Below are 13,521 nucleotides of genomic sequence, written 5' to 3' on the forward strand. Positions count from 1 at the left end.
TACCCTTTAGCTATCACCCACCCCCAGCCCCAGCCCCCATCCTCTTCAGCCCTAAGCAACCATTAATCTCCTTCTGTCTCTTATGGATTTGCCTGTTCTGGACATTTCACATAAATGGAACCATATAATATGTGGTCTTTTGTGACTGGCTTATTTCACTTAGCACATGTTTTCAAGGATCATCCATGTTGTATGTTGAATCAGTACTTCATTCGTTTTCATGGCTGGATAAGATTCCATTGTATGGCTACATCACATTTGTTTATCTATTCCTCTGTTGATAGACAATGGGGTTGTTTCCATCTTTTGGTTATTATGAATAACATTGCTATGAACATTCACATATAAGCTTATGTTTTCATTTCTCTTGGGTAAATACCTAGATACCTTAGGAGTGGAATGGCTCAGTCATATGGTAAATAGGTTCTGGTACCAATTCCAGTGGGGAGAAGTTCCCTCACACTAACGAGGAGCAGTTTTCCAACACCAGCTGAGTGTCCTACAATTCAACTCAATTCTGACACTACATGGAGACAGCATCAGATTCCAAAGGTTCAGGGTTCAGTCCCACAAGACTGTCCCTCGCCCCCTCCCCCTTCAGATGCTTGTCACAAGCTGTCACCTGTGCTTCTGACTGATGGGCTACAGATCGGAGGTTCCAACTACCACACCCCTCGGGTTTCACATGCCAGTTGCAAGTCCAGGTTGTTACCTGTACTTCTGACTGACTGTAAATCAGAGGATCCTAAGACCCACTCATGGGTTCAATTCATTTGCTAGAGTGGCTCACAGAACTCAGAGAAACATCCTACTTACTAGATCACCAGTTTATTATAAAATGATGTAATCCAGGAAGAGCCAGATGGAAGAGTTGCATAGGGCAAGGTATGAAGAAAGGGTTAAGAGCTTCCATACCCTCTCTGAAGGTTCCACACTCCCCAAATCTCCATGTATTTACCAACCTGGAAGCTCTGAACCCTGAGCCCTGTCCTTCGGGTTTTGATGGAAGCTTCATTACATAGGCATGACTGATTAAAACACTGGCCAATGACTGATTCAGCCTCCAGCCCCTCTCTCCTCGCAGAGGGTGGAGGGGGGTTATACTGAAAGTTCCACCCCTCTCCTGTCGCCTTTGCTTCCCCTGGCAGCCAGTTCCTAACCTTAGGTTACCTAAGGGCTTTCCCCAAAGTCACCTTATTAACATACAAGGGACACCTTTATCACTCTTATCATAGGAAATTCCAAGGGCTTTAGGAGCTCTGTGCCAGGAATGGGGTTGAAGACCAAATATATGTCTGTTATTATAAATCACAGTATTACGTATGGTAACTCTGTGTTTAACTTTTGAGGAACTGCCAGACTAGTTTCCAAAGTGACTGTATCATTTTACATTCCTACCAGCAAAATAGGAGTGTTCCAATTTCTCTATATCCTCACCAATGCTTGTTATCATCTGACTTTGGTTTTTTGGTTTTTTTTGCGGTTCGCGGGCCTCTCACTGTTGTGGCCTGACGCGCAGGCTCAGCGGCCATGGCTCACGGGCCCAGCCGCTCCGCAGCATGTGGGATCCTCCCGGACCGGGGCACGAATCCGTGTCCCCTGCATCTGCAGGCAGACTCTCAACCACTGCACCACCAGGGAAGCCCTCATCTGACTTTTTGACGATAGTCATCCTAGTGGATGTGAAGTGGTATCTCATTCTGGATTTGACTCGCGTTTCCCTAACAACTAATGGGGTTGAGCACCTTTTCCTCTGCGTGTTGGCTATTTGCATATCTTCTGAGAAGTGTCTATTCAAGTCCTTTGCTTGTTTTTAAATCAGGTTTTTTATACTTTTGCTGTTGAGTTGTAGGAGTTCTTTATATATTCTGGATACTAGACCCTTATGAGATATATGTTTGCAAATATTTTCTCCCATTGTGTGGGTTGTCTTTTTACTTTTTAGTAGTTTCCTTTCAGGCTCCAAAGTTTTTAATTTTGATGAAGTCCAATTTATCTATTCTTTTGCTTCTTGTGCTTTTGAGGTCAAATCTGTGATTCCACTGCCAATTTATTGAGCGCCTTCCATCTACCAGGAACTAGGGATAATGTGGTGAATAAGACAGACTTGGTTCCTGCCCTCATGGAATTTATGTCTAGTGGGGCAGGGGAGATATTAATCTAATAACTGCATGAATAACTTCTCAAGTGTGATAAGGATTAGAAAAGGTACAGTTCTAACCTAGCCTGAGGGTCAGAGAAGACTTCCCCAAGGAGGTGACATTTAAACTGACATTTGAAGGATGAGTGGGAGTAGGCCAGGTGAAAGGGGGCAAGGAATAGAGGGAAGAGTGTTTCTGGACAGGGAACATCATGTAGGAATCCCAGAGTTCAGGAGAACAAGGCTCTTTTGAGGAACAGCAAGGACTGTGTGGCTGGAGCAGAGTTGGGGGCAGGGGTGAGTGGGGGAAGGGATGAAATGACTTAGGGAGAGAATGTAGAGTGAACTTTCCATGACTTCAACCTGGTAAGTGCCAGCAACTAAAGCCATAGAAGGTCATGGAAGACTAGAGAAGAGAGTTTCAAGGAGGAGGAAGTTGCCCACATTGGCCAGTGCTGCCAAGAAGTGAACAAAGGTAAGGACTTGCATTTGGCAGACGGGAGGTCATCATGGGAGACCTTTGTGGAAGCAGCTGTGCTGGGATGACAGAGGCAGAAACCAGAATGCATAGGAGTGATTAAGAGCTGAGGAAGTGGAGATGTTAAGGGAGGAGACCTCCCTGTGGAAAAGCTTGGCTGGGAAGTGTTTGTCACCCAAAGAGCCTGGCTCCTAGTAGGTGCTCAACAAACGTTTATTGCACTGAACTAAACTGAGGGTGAGCTCCAAGATACAGGAGAGGGACAACTGATGGAATTAGGCTGTGGGAGGAGGCGGGCTTGAGAGCATGAGTTACATCTTGAAAGGAGACAGGCGTGCTCCTTCCCTTCGTTAAAATGAACAGAAAGAGAGAAAACAGGGAGGCTGGGTGTGGAATGCAGGGTATGTTGGCTGGGATGGGAGGGGGCATTTCTATAGATAACAGGGTCAAGAGACGGATCGACTTGTGTGCTTTTATTCTCTTCAGAGGATTTCAGGTTTAGCCCTGACTCCAGTTTATGGCTTTATCTGGAAATAATATCTAACCTATTTAATAGTTGGTGGGCAATTACTTACTAAGTTACTGCTTTTACTTCTTCTGGGGGCTGAGAACAAGGTAAGTCGGCTTGTTTCGATTTTGTCTAAAGGAAAAGTGTGTAGGCTGTGAAGACATCAGCAGAGGAACCAATATCTCCTTTGAGGAGCAGCCACTCATCTAGTACAGAGGGAAAATAATTTCCAGTGAATGTGGACACATTTTAGAGGTGGGATAATTCAGGTAACCACAAGATCCCTCCTGGGCTACCCTAGCAGATAAAGTAGTTTCACCACAAGAGCCTGCTGAGTACCTTAATTTTTCCAAACAAGAAGTTATTTGTTAATAAATTTGTTAATAAATACATTCTCTGTTATTTTCTATTTCCTATGTGTCCTGCAGCGCTGTTAGGCGTTGCATATGTATTTTCTCGAATCATCAGAACAACCATGCAAGGGAGCTTGTATTGTTCCCATTTTACTGATGAGGAAACTGCAGCCCAGAGAGGTGAGTGATTTGCTCAAGGTCACTAATCAGTAGCAGGTTTCGGAACCCAGGTTAGGCTGAGCGTTTTTCACCACGCCAGCAGTTTTGGCAATTTTGCTCCCGGGGCCACTGTGCGACCCCCGCCGGTCTAAGACAGGGGCACGGGATCGGGGGGCGGGGGGGAGAGGTCCCAACCCAGCTTCACCTGAGCGGTTCCGCACTTAGTTTTACACCTGGTGCTCTGAGGTAAGCTCCATTTGAGCAAAAGAGAGAATAAAAAACAAGTTTGAAGGCCACTGCCTTCCACAGGGGGCTTTGAACTTCCCAGCAGAAGCGTGGCTTTCCTTGAAGCGTTTCTCCTGAAACGCTTTGCTTGTATGATGCATTTTCCCCCACTTGGCTCTATCCTCCACGTGACCGGAAGAGTGATTTTTCTAAAATCTCATCATGTTACTCCCCTGCTTAGAAACTTCTATGGCTCCCAGCTACCTCTAGGTTAAAATCTGTATTCCTCTTTCAGCATGACCTATGAGAGCCTTAGTGATCTGGACCCCCATCCACCTCTCCAGAGTTGCCGTTAATTACTCCCCAGCTCCCACCTTCCTTTCAAACCGGCTGACTCACATCTCCTGGTACTTGCTATGTGCATCCGTGTATACTCCAGTGGCCCTGCCAGGAGGCTGCTCTCCCGTCTCCACTGAGCGACTCCCACTCACCCCTCCAGCCTCAGATCAGGTGTACTCTTCCTCCACGAAAGCCTTTCCTGCACCTTTGGCCTGGGTTAGGCCCCGCCCTCTTTGCAGCACCCCCTACTCCAACCCCCATGCTTACCTGTCAGAGCCCTGCTTCTGCCTCCTTTTCTTGTCTGCCTGTCCCACTAGAATGCAGATTTGCATCATCTGCTTAACTCTGTTTTGCTCCCCTGGAAAGAAGTTTCTCAGGGAATTTGTTCTTTCTCTTGGGGTGAGCATACCATATTTGCCTCGAAAAGCATACCAGAAATGCCAATGGCTTGATGTTAGGCATGGAGAGTTTTCAGCATGGGGGTTTGTCCCCTGCAGCCAAACCTCAATTTTACATGGAGGAGGTAGGCTAGGCAATATCACATGATGAGAAAAATCTGTGGGGAAGAATAGCTGACTACAGGGAAAACTCCAGAAAGCCGCTTTCAAATCCTCCAGCTGACTTGGTGTGCATTTTGGAAAGAGCAGGGCAGATGCTTGTCTTAGGTCCCCAAATCTGCTAATAGTTAAGATGCTTAGGTTCAAACTTTTCCTATGAAGAGGGGACTACTGTTAAAAGTGTCCTTTGAATGTTGGACGAAGGCACATGCCAATCTTCCCTCCAAGCCAGGAGTCCGCAGACTCAGCCATGTGGCAGGAAGGCCCTGCCCTGACGCCTTCACCAAACCCAACCCACCTCGGCAGCTGTCAAGGGAGAGGTTGTGGAGCAGAACTCGCGGTCCTGCATCAGTTAGCCAATTTGCATCTATAAAATGGGCATGGGGGTGGAGGAGGGCTATGCTAGATGCCCGTTCCAAATGCCACAAGCCAGGAGCTGCTCACCCTCCCACTGCAAACATCAAAGAAGTTCATTTTTGTTTCTTTTCTTTTTTTGGCTCTGCCGCGCGGCTTGTGGGATCTTAGTTCCCAACCAGGGATTGAACTCAAGACCCTACAGTGAAAGCGCCGAGCCCTAACCACTGGATGGCGGAGGAATTCCCAAAGAAGTTCATTTAGAAGAAGAAAAAGGAAATGCTACATTACACTGTAAATATGTTTAAGGTATAGTTCCTAGAGACACGGGACAGGCTGAGAATCAATAGGAAAGATTTGGATCATTTCATGGATGGGAAGAATCTAATGCGTTATTAAGGGCAGGTGGGAACGTTTTGAGCACAGAAGGGGCAAACAGGCCCGCCAGGCAGAGATGGAAACCTGGACAGATGGGCTCAGGGTGGTGTCTCTGGGCTGTGTTTTATTGTGACTCAGTTCCTCCCTGGCCTTAGAGGACTGGGATGGGAGGGCTGGGGACACAGCAGTCCATTGCAAGGGCTACCCAACCCTCCAGGGATACAGTGCTATTTTGAAAATATGCTGTTCTCGAAAGCAGCATGGATTTCCAGCCACCAACTGCTTCTCCCTCCTTTCAGCTCAAATCAACCCACCTGTAAATGTAACTAAAAGAAACCCACAATGCTGATGATTAAAGCCCTATCTTGGAAAAAATGCCAGGGGGTGTGTCTCATTGGAGGGCAGAAGTCAAGGTAAATTACATGACTCACCAGGAAATATTAGAAATACATATTTGGAGGCTTTTTCCTTTTACCTCCCCTCTGCTCCCTGCAGACAACTCCTCTGGGATGAGACTTGTGCAAGAGGCCAGACCTAGATGCTAAAGAGCCCAGGAGACAGGTAAACTGTGTGTCTCTACTCAGAGCCAAGGGGAAAGTAGCTCCTTTGGTGCACACCTTGGCCACTTGCTGTGCAAATGAGATCCAGAGACTGTTCCGGATCACTAGCTCGCAGCCGTGGGTTGGTGACCTCTTCCCTGCAAACACAGGGAAGAGGTGGTTGATGGAAAAAAAAAAAGTCATTCAAAGGACAGCTTTGTAATGTGAAAGGAAAACATATGCCACTTTAATATGCTTAAGAAGTCATTCATGATACATTAGAAACCAAACCGTATGGGTAAGGCCTGGTTGTCTCAGGAGCAGGTTGACAGGGGCTGAGCCTGCCCTCACAAAGTGACCCGTTAACAGCCGAGTCAGACCCGTTAACTGCAGTTAGGCGCTTCCTCTGCGTCAGTGGTTTACAATCTTAACTCATTCTTCTAGCAAATGTTTCCTAATAAACCCAGAGCTTCCACCTGCCCAGAAATGTCTACTGGAAGCTAACTTTCCCTCTCCCAAGCAGGACCACGCTTCTGCTCCTAACTCAATCCTGTAGTTTGGGGATTCGGCGCCAGGAAGGCTTGGTCCTTGATCTCCCTCGGTTAGGCGTGCCCTGGTCCCCGCGTCTCCTGGCCGGTGTCTGTACTCCTGAGACAGGTGCCTGAGACGGACCCCGAGGTGATCTGCTCCCTGCAGGACCAGCGCCCACGGCTGCGGCCCGAGCTGCGTCCGAGGCGCCGCCCCTTCGGTGGGACCCGGGACCGCCAGGGACCACCCGGGACCACCCGGGACCGCCAGGGACCGCCAGGGACCACCCGGGACCACGGCCCCGCCGCAGCGTCTTGGTCCCTCCACGCTCTCCAGTCTCCGTCTCCTTCAACGGTCCTGGAAGAAGGGGAACATATGGCGGAGAAGGCCTTGAATTTGCGCCACCCGTCTGCCCACGGAGTCCTTCCCCTTGGCGGGCGCCGCCGCCGCTGTCTCCACGACCGACGCGCCCACTGCGCTGGAGGCGCGTCTCGGCGTACACGCGGCGCCGCCGCCGCTGCTGTTGTTGTTGGCGTTGTTACGCTCGCTGCTGCCCGCCGTCTCCCAGTCCTCGGCCCCCGACAGCTCCCGCAGGCTCCAGGGCGCGTCGGGCCGCAGGTAGTGACAGGCCCGGTGGCCGCTGTGGTCGCGGCGCGTGGGGTCTGCCCCCAAGGCGCCCACCAGCACCTTGACGACCATATCGTGGCCCTGCAGGGCCGCCAGGTGGAGGGGCGTGAGGCCGCCGCTACCCGGGGCGCTCACGTCGAGCCGCAGCCCCCTGCGCTGGGCGAAGTCGTGCACCAGGATGAGTTCCTCGTGGCGCCCGTGCTTGGCCAGCCAGTGCAGCACCGTGTAGCCCGTGATCGGGTCGCCCCGCAGGAGCAGCCCCGGCTCGACCTCCAGCAGCTCCTGCAGCGCCTCAAAGCGGCCCTCAGCGGCCGCCAGTATCCACGCGTGCTCCCGGGGCTCCAGGCATAGCCCGCTACCGCTCGGTGCGTTCGGCCCGCCCGGGGACTGCTCCTCGGGGCGCTCCTCCGACAGCCACCCGGCGGGAGCCGCCCCCTGCAGCCCCAACAGCTCCCGCAGCGCTCCCCGCCGGCGCCCCGAGACTGTTCCCGAGGGCATCACCGAGCGGTGGAAGGCGGTGGTGGCGTTGCCCCGGTACCTGCCCAGGCTGACGGTGTCCACTCTCGAGGGGCGGGGCTGCGGGGCGCTCCGCAGGCTCAGCTCGGTCGGTGCGAAGGAGGCCTTGGGTGCCGGCTTCGCGGCCCCTCGGGGCTCGGCCATGGTCCTGCCGCCGCGGCTGTTCCAGTGTCTAGCGTTTGCTGCCCTTCCCGGGCCCCACCAAGAGAGGAACTGGCGCTGGCGTTGGGGAAGGAAGCGGCTTGAGCAATTGGGCTCGGAGGGAGGGAGCGAAGGAGGGGAGAAGAGGGAGGGAGAGCGCGAGCGAGCCGAGGGAGGGCCCCCGGCACGGGCGGTGGGGGGGCCTGGAGGGGTGGGAGCTCCGGCCATGCCCCCGGGTAGAGCCCCTTTCCTGCACCCCGGGTACCGCCGCCACCTCCGCTTCCCCGGGTCGCGGGCGGCCCCGCCCCAAACGGCCAGGTGAGCTGGGCGGCCCCGCCTCCCGCACGGCGTGGGCAACTGTGGGGCGGACGCGGGGGCGGGCTGCGCGCTAGCCCCGAGCGCCAACGGGAGCAGCCCAGCTGCCCCAGCAGCCGGGTTCTCAGCATCCCCGCAGTTGCTGGGTGAAGGGGCTCTAGGGAGCCCCCTCCGCGGTGGGCTGAGTTCGGCTTCCAGCCAAGGCCTCCGGCAGCGCGGTCCTTAGAGCTCCGGGGCGGTCGCTCTCCGCCCCTTCCTTCGCCCTTCCCTCTTATCTCCTCAGGAGTCTCCCTGCACTTTGTCCCCGAGCCGTCTTTGTCCCGCGCCTCGCATTCACGGAGGCGGCTTGGCTGCCCCATGTGACTCGGGTTCGCTTGCACTGCCCTTTGTGTGGCCTTGACCCTTCCCGCAGCGCCGGAGCTGCCCGGGATTCCTACAGAGAAATTCGAGAAAGTGTCCAGGCGTAAAAGCCCTTCCAGGGAACTGAGAAGGGCTACCCCCTGCTTCCCCGAGGCTCCCTACTCCTCTCTCCGCCCTCTTCTCTTTAACCTTTCCCAGCTTGGCTTGAAGAAGCAGGTACTGGTGAATCTGAGTCATCGGCCACGAACGCCTTACCCTCTTCAGAGATGCATCCCGCTCTCTCCCTGAGGGACCTGCTGATTTCCGCGAATTCCGAGTTTCAAGGCTTTTAAAAGAGGAGGGTATTTTACCTTTTTAGTCCTAACATTAGCATCCTCTTGGCTCTTCTCTCAATAAATGGTAGTTCTTGCCTCCCCCCCGCCCCATGTTAGGGAGTTCAGTCATGAGCAGTGGGGAGCCATAGAAGGTTCTTGAGCCAGAGAGGAATACAGCCATGATTAAGGTGGTCTTTAGGAAGATGATTATGGGAGAGGCAGAGGCAGAAAGCCAGGAGACTGTTCCAACAGTCTAGGCCAGAGGGAATGGGGACTCAGGCCAAGCCAGCCCACTCTACTGGGTCCCACAGTGATGGAAGGTATCAGAGGCTTTTCCACCTTTGCCCTCAGATATTTGGGGTCAGCCCTAAAGAGCTGGAGCTTTCCTTCATGACAGCCTATGCATTTGTAATCCATTTTTTAAAATACTTTTTATGTGCCACTCTGCTAAATGCTTTATATATGTTCATTCTATCACCCGCCCAAGGATCTCAAGAGCTAAGTATTGTTACTGTCCTCACTTTGCAAAGAGATTAGCCCATTTGCCCAAGGTCACCCCGAAGGAAGTGGCAGAGCAAGTCTGTGTGACACCGCAGCCTTTGTTCTGGCGCAGAGGATCTGGCCTTCAAACCAAGCTTATCAACAGCAAACCATTCACACAAATCCCAAATTCCAGCCAAACGGATGGACTTGTTCTAACCTGAGCATATCTTGAACTTGCCCTCCTCTACCGAGAATGTCCTCCCTCATAGCTTCTATTTGGTGAAGTTCTCCCCCCTGTCCTTCAAGGTTGGCCTCAGTTGCCACCTTCTCCAGTAAGCCTCCTCCGATTACCCCAGCCCAGAGTGATCCCTCGCTCCCCCAACCATCTCTTTGTATTACTCCCCCGGCACCCAGAACAGACAGCCTTGTGTTGTATTTCTCTCCCTTTACTCTGACATACGCCAATTAAACTAAACTCTTTGATGACTAGTCATACTACCCTTGTGTACCTAGTAGTGTGTGAGAAATAGGTTACCTCGTTCTGGTCTGGCAGCCTGGGGAAATGTAATCGTGTGTGTACGTGTTGGGGGAGGTGTCTTCGGCCAGAACCTCGATGCCCACTCCCACATCCCTGCCTCAGACTGAATCTGCAGGACACCAAAAGCAGCTCATAGACTTGGTCAATTCGTAAAAGAAAAAGGCAAAAGGTGATCAAGTGGTTGCTTCACTGAGCTGACTAACCAAAGCCAACTCCTGGCTTTTGCCGGCTTCTCGGAGACCAGGCCCAGGCCCAGAGTGGGCCCCAAGCTTTCAGGCTTTCATTTTCAAAATGAACCCTGACTGACAAGCAGCTACTTCCGTTGCTCTGGAAACTCCCCTCCACAACCCCAAATCTGTAAACACTAAACCGCACACATGCACACACACTTCTAGAATATGCAAACAGCTGCAGCAGTATTTCTTTTAATCAAAATGCCAGCATGGAGAATGCAGGATGGGAGAACGCTTGGACTATTAATTTTCCTCGCCACTAAGCAGGCAGTTCCCTTCGCTATCAGCACTAATAATATCTCTGGTTCCGGTTCAAAGACTGCAAGGGCAGTCGCCTGACCAGCATCACAGACCCAGGGCACACATGCCCTTGCTTAACTGTTGCCAGAGACCAGAGCCAAGGTGCTTCCCTAGCAACTCTTTACTTACCAAGTGCTTTGTCTAGGTCACCAGTTGCATACATGGTTCCCCGGGACCACAGCACCCATCTCTATTTCGGGAGAGAGGGTCTGTAGACAAAGAGTATCACCTGCCATTCCAGTAAACAAAGAATGCTGCCTGCTAGTCCAGTGAACAATGAAAGTCAACTACCATCAAGCCAGGAGCCCCTGCAGCCACCGTCCCCCACGGCCCCACGGCGCGCCCTGAGGGGAACTCAGGATGGAGAAAAACAGGATACTGGCCCTAGATAGTTAAGATGCTTATCTAAGGAATAATTTCCCTGAGCCCAGACTCTTGCATCTTGCCATACAGAGAAAAGGGCTAGGGAATTCCCTGGTGGTCCATTGGTTAGGACTCTATGCTCTCACTGCTGAGGGCTCTGGGTTCAATCCCTGGTCGGGGAACTAAGATCCCACAAGCTGCATAGCATGGCCAAAAAAAAAAGGGGGGGGCTAAAATCACTACTTTGAGATGTCTGTTTTCTGTGATTAGCTGTAGTCTTTGATGTTTGAACACATGTTTTTATTTTTTCTTGCAAAAACTCCCGTATATCGTGGCTCCTCCTTTACTTCTTTGCCACAGTTCCTTAGAGCTCTCTGAGAGGCTGCCTCCCAGGCTATAGTCCTCAGTAAGTCCGCTGAATAAAACATAACCTGCAACTTTTGGGTTGTGTGTTTTTCTTCAGTCAACAGGTCTCTGGAATCTGACACCTGGGAGTGGGGTGAAGAGAGCAGAAAGCAGAAGGGTAGTACAGATCCTCCTAAACTGAAAATGCCCATCCCCCGAGGCAGCTGCTGCCCCCCCGAGAGTGGGGCAAAACCCCTCAAGCCCTTGGAAATAGCCTCTCCAAAAGTTGGACGTAGGGTGAGGGTTTGCAGTTTGAATGGTGGTACCTGGTGTCTTTTCCAAATGGCAGCCTCTCTAGTGTATTTTTTTTTTTTTTTTTTTTGCGGTACGCGGGCCTCTCACTGCTGTGGCCTCTCCCGTTGCGGAGCACAGGCTCCGGACGCGCAGGCCCAGCGGCCATGGCTCACGGGCCCAGCCGCTCCGCGGCATGTGGGATCTTCCTGGACCGGGGCACGAACCCGTGTCCCCTGCATCGGCAGGCAGACTCTCAACCACTGCACCACCAGGGAAGCCCTCTAGTGTATTTTTTATAGGTCCTGGACTATTCGAGAGTTCTTAATGTTTCCTCGGTCAGGTTCTTCATTTTCCAGATGAGGTTTAACTGTCAGGGAGGATGGCAAGAGGCAGAGAAACTTCAAGCTGAAGTGTTGAAAATCAATCTTGAGGAGGAGAGAGCGCAGCTCAAAAGTCTCATTGGAAGCCGGTGGGGAATCATAACTGACCTGCAAAAATTTAATTTGCCCGCAACTTTTCAGGAACATGCTCCTGGGATGAAGCCAAAAGCACATGTATCTTTGGCTTGCAGTGGAGTTTGCCAATGGGGCTCATAGATTCAGAAAAATCCATGGCTGCAGAGCAGGCATGAGGGGAATGTGTAGAATATGGGAAGTAAAGTCCCTCAGGCTTTCATAGCGGTAGCTGATGGAGGGAGCAGGGAACTTTTTTTTTTTTTTTGCCACGCCGCGTGGCATGTGGGATCTTACTTCCCCGACCAGGGGCTGAACCCACGCCCCCTGCCATGGAAGTGTGCAGTCTTAACCACTGGACCACCAGGGAAGTCCCTGCAGGGAACATTCTTGAGGTTCCAGATATAAAATATAAGTTTTCTTTCCTCCAAAGACCTGAGCTGATATCATCACATGATTCTCAGTGAGAGAGAAAGCCACGAGAGAGAAAGCTCCCTGAGCAGAAGAGCGTGTGAGAGTGTGTAAACATGTGTTCATGTGCGCGCGCACGCAAGCACGCACTGCCAGACATCACTGTCTCTGATCATCATTTACCCCTTCCCAAGTGTCAGGGCTTTCCATGAGGAGACCCCTGTGAAAGGTTTAACATTCTCGATACCTTTTCCTTAGACTATAGAACAAATCATATATATATATAGTTTTACTATATATAGTAAATATATATATATTTATATATATATATAATATATATATAGTTTTATATATATAGTAAACACTTAAAACACACTTTTCTATTATTTTGGATTTACTTTCTTCCCTTTTTAGAAAAACATATGATCTTACTTTGGGAGCTGGATAAGCTTGGAATAATAGAAGGTGGTAAGACCAAGTTGACATCTGTGAACGGTGAGACCAGGGTTTTTCAAAATGACTGAGGAGAAAGGTGTGGGCAGGGAGCAGGAAGAAATCTTTAGGCCTGAGCGCAAGCAGGAAACCTGCCTAAGACTCGGGCTGCAATGGCTTAACTGGAGTCCAAGTGTCAAGCATGGGCCATGAAGTGTGACGAGAAAAAAATTTCCATTACACCTTTTACTGAGGCTGCGATGAAAAAGTCACCTCTCAGGAAAGACCTCAGGTATTACCACGTGGAGACACACGAGGGCGCTCTAACCAGCTAGCTATTGAGAAAACCGGAAAGGTCGCACAGATTTCTACCTGGAAATAGAGACATGGCAGGCTTTTTCTTGATGTGAATTCAGGTTTTTACCCAGGATCAGGCTGCTCACCCTTGGCCCTTAAGTAGATGCAAGGAAGGAGGTACTAGCATCAGGGGCTGTGGTGAGAAGGCCAGGGTGTCATGTTGAAGAGAATGTGAACAAGCTGGAGAGAGAGGGAGAATGGTGAGCGGAACAAAGTGCTTCCTTACTCTATTCGAGAGCCGTTAGTTTCTGTAATATGTAAGGTTTGGAATAATAATGCTTTATGGTTTTCAAAGTGCTTTCATTTTTTTTTTTTTTTTTTTTTTTTTTGCGGTAGCGGGCCTCTCACTGTTGTGGCCTCTCCCGTTGCGGAGCACAGGCTCCGGACGCGCAGGCTCAGCGGCCATGGCTCACGGGCCCAGCCGCTCCACGGCATGTGGGATCTTCCCGAACCGGGGCACGAACCCGCGTCCCTTGCATCGG

General features: G+C 51.3%; 1 protein-coding gene across 1 annotated transcript; it reads right to left on the bottom strand.

Moving 5' to 3' along the window:
• Positions 1-6,253: 6,253 nt before the first annotated feature.
• Positions 6,254-8,104, bottom strand: SOWAHD (sosondowah ankyrin repeat domain family member D). Its single transcript, XM_067722987.1, has one exon. The coding sequence runs from the start codon at positions 8,068-8,070 to the stop codon at positions 6,907-6,909; it is 1,164 nt and encodes a 387-aa protein (XP_067579088.1). The 5' UTR covers positions 8,071-8,104; the 3' UTR covers positions 6,254-6,906.
• Between the last annotated feature and the right edge of the window lie 5,417 nt (positions 8,105-13,521).

This window comes from Pseudorca crassidens, chromosome X (genome assembly GCF_039906515.1).
Source record: "Pseudorca crassidens isolate mPseCra1 chromosome X, mPseCra1.hap1, whole genome shotgun sequence".
Taxonomy (NCBI): Eukaryota; Metazoa; Chordata; class Mammalia; order Artiodactyla; family Delphinidae; genus Pseudorca; species Pseudorca crassidens.

Bases quoted from the DNA above. Each gene is read 5' to 3' on its own strand.
- SOWAHD (XM_067722987.1), bottom strand. From the start codon at position 8,070: ATGGCCGGAGCTCCCACCCCTCCAGGCCCCCCCACCGCCCGTGCCGGG.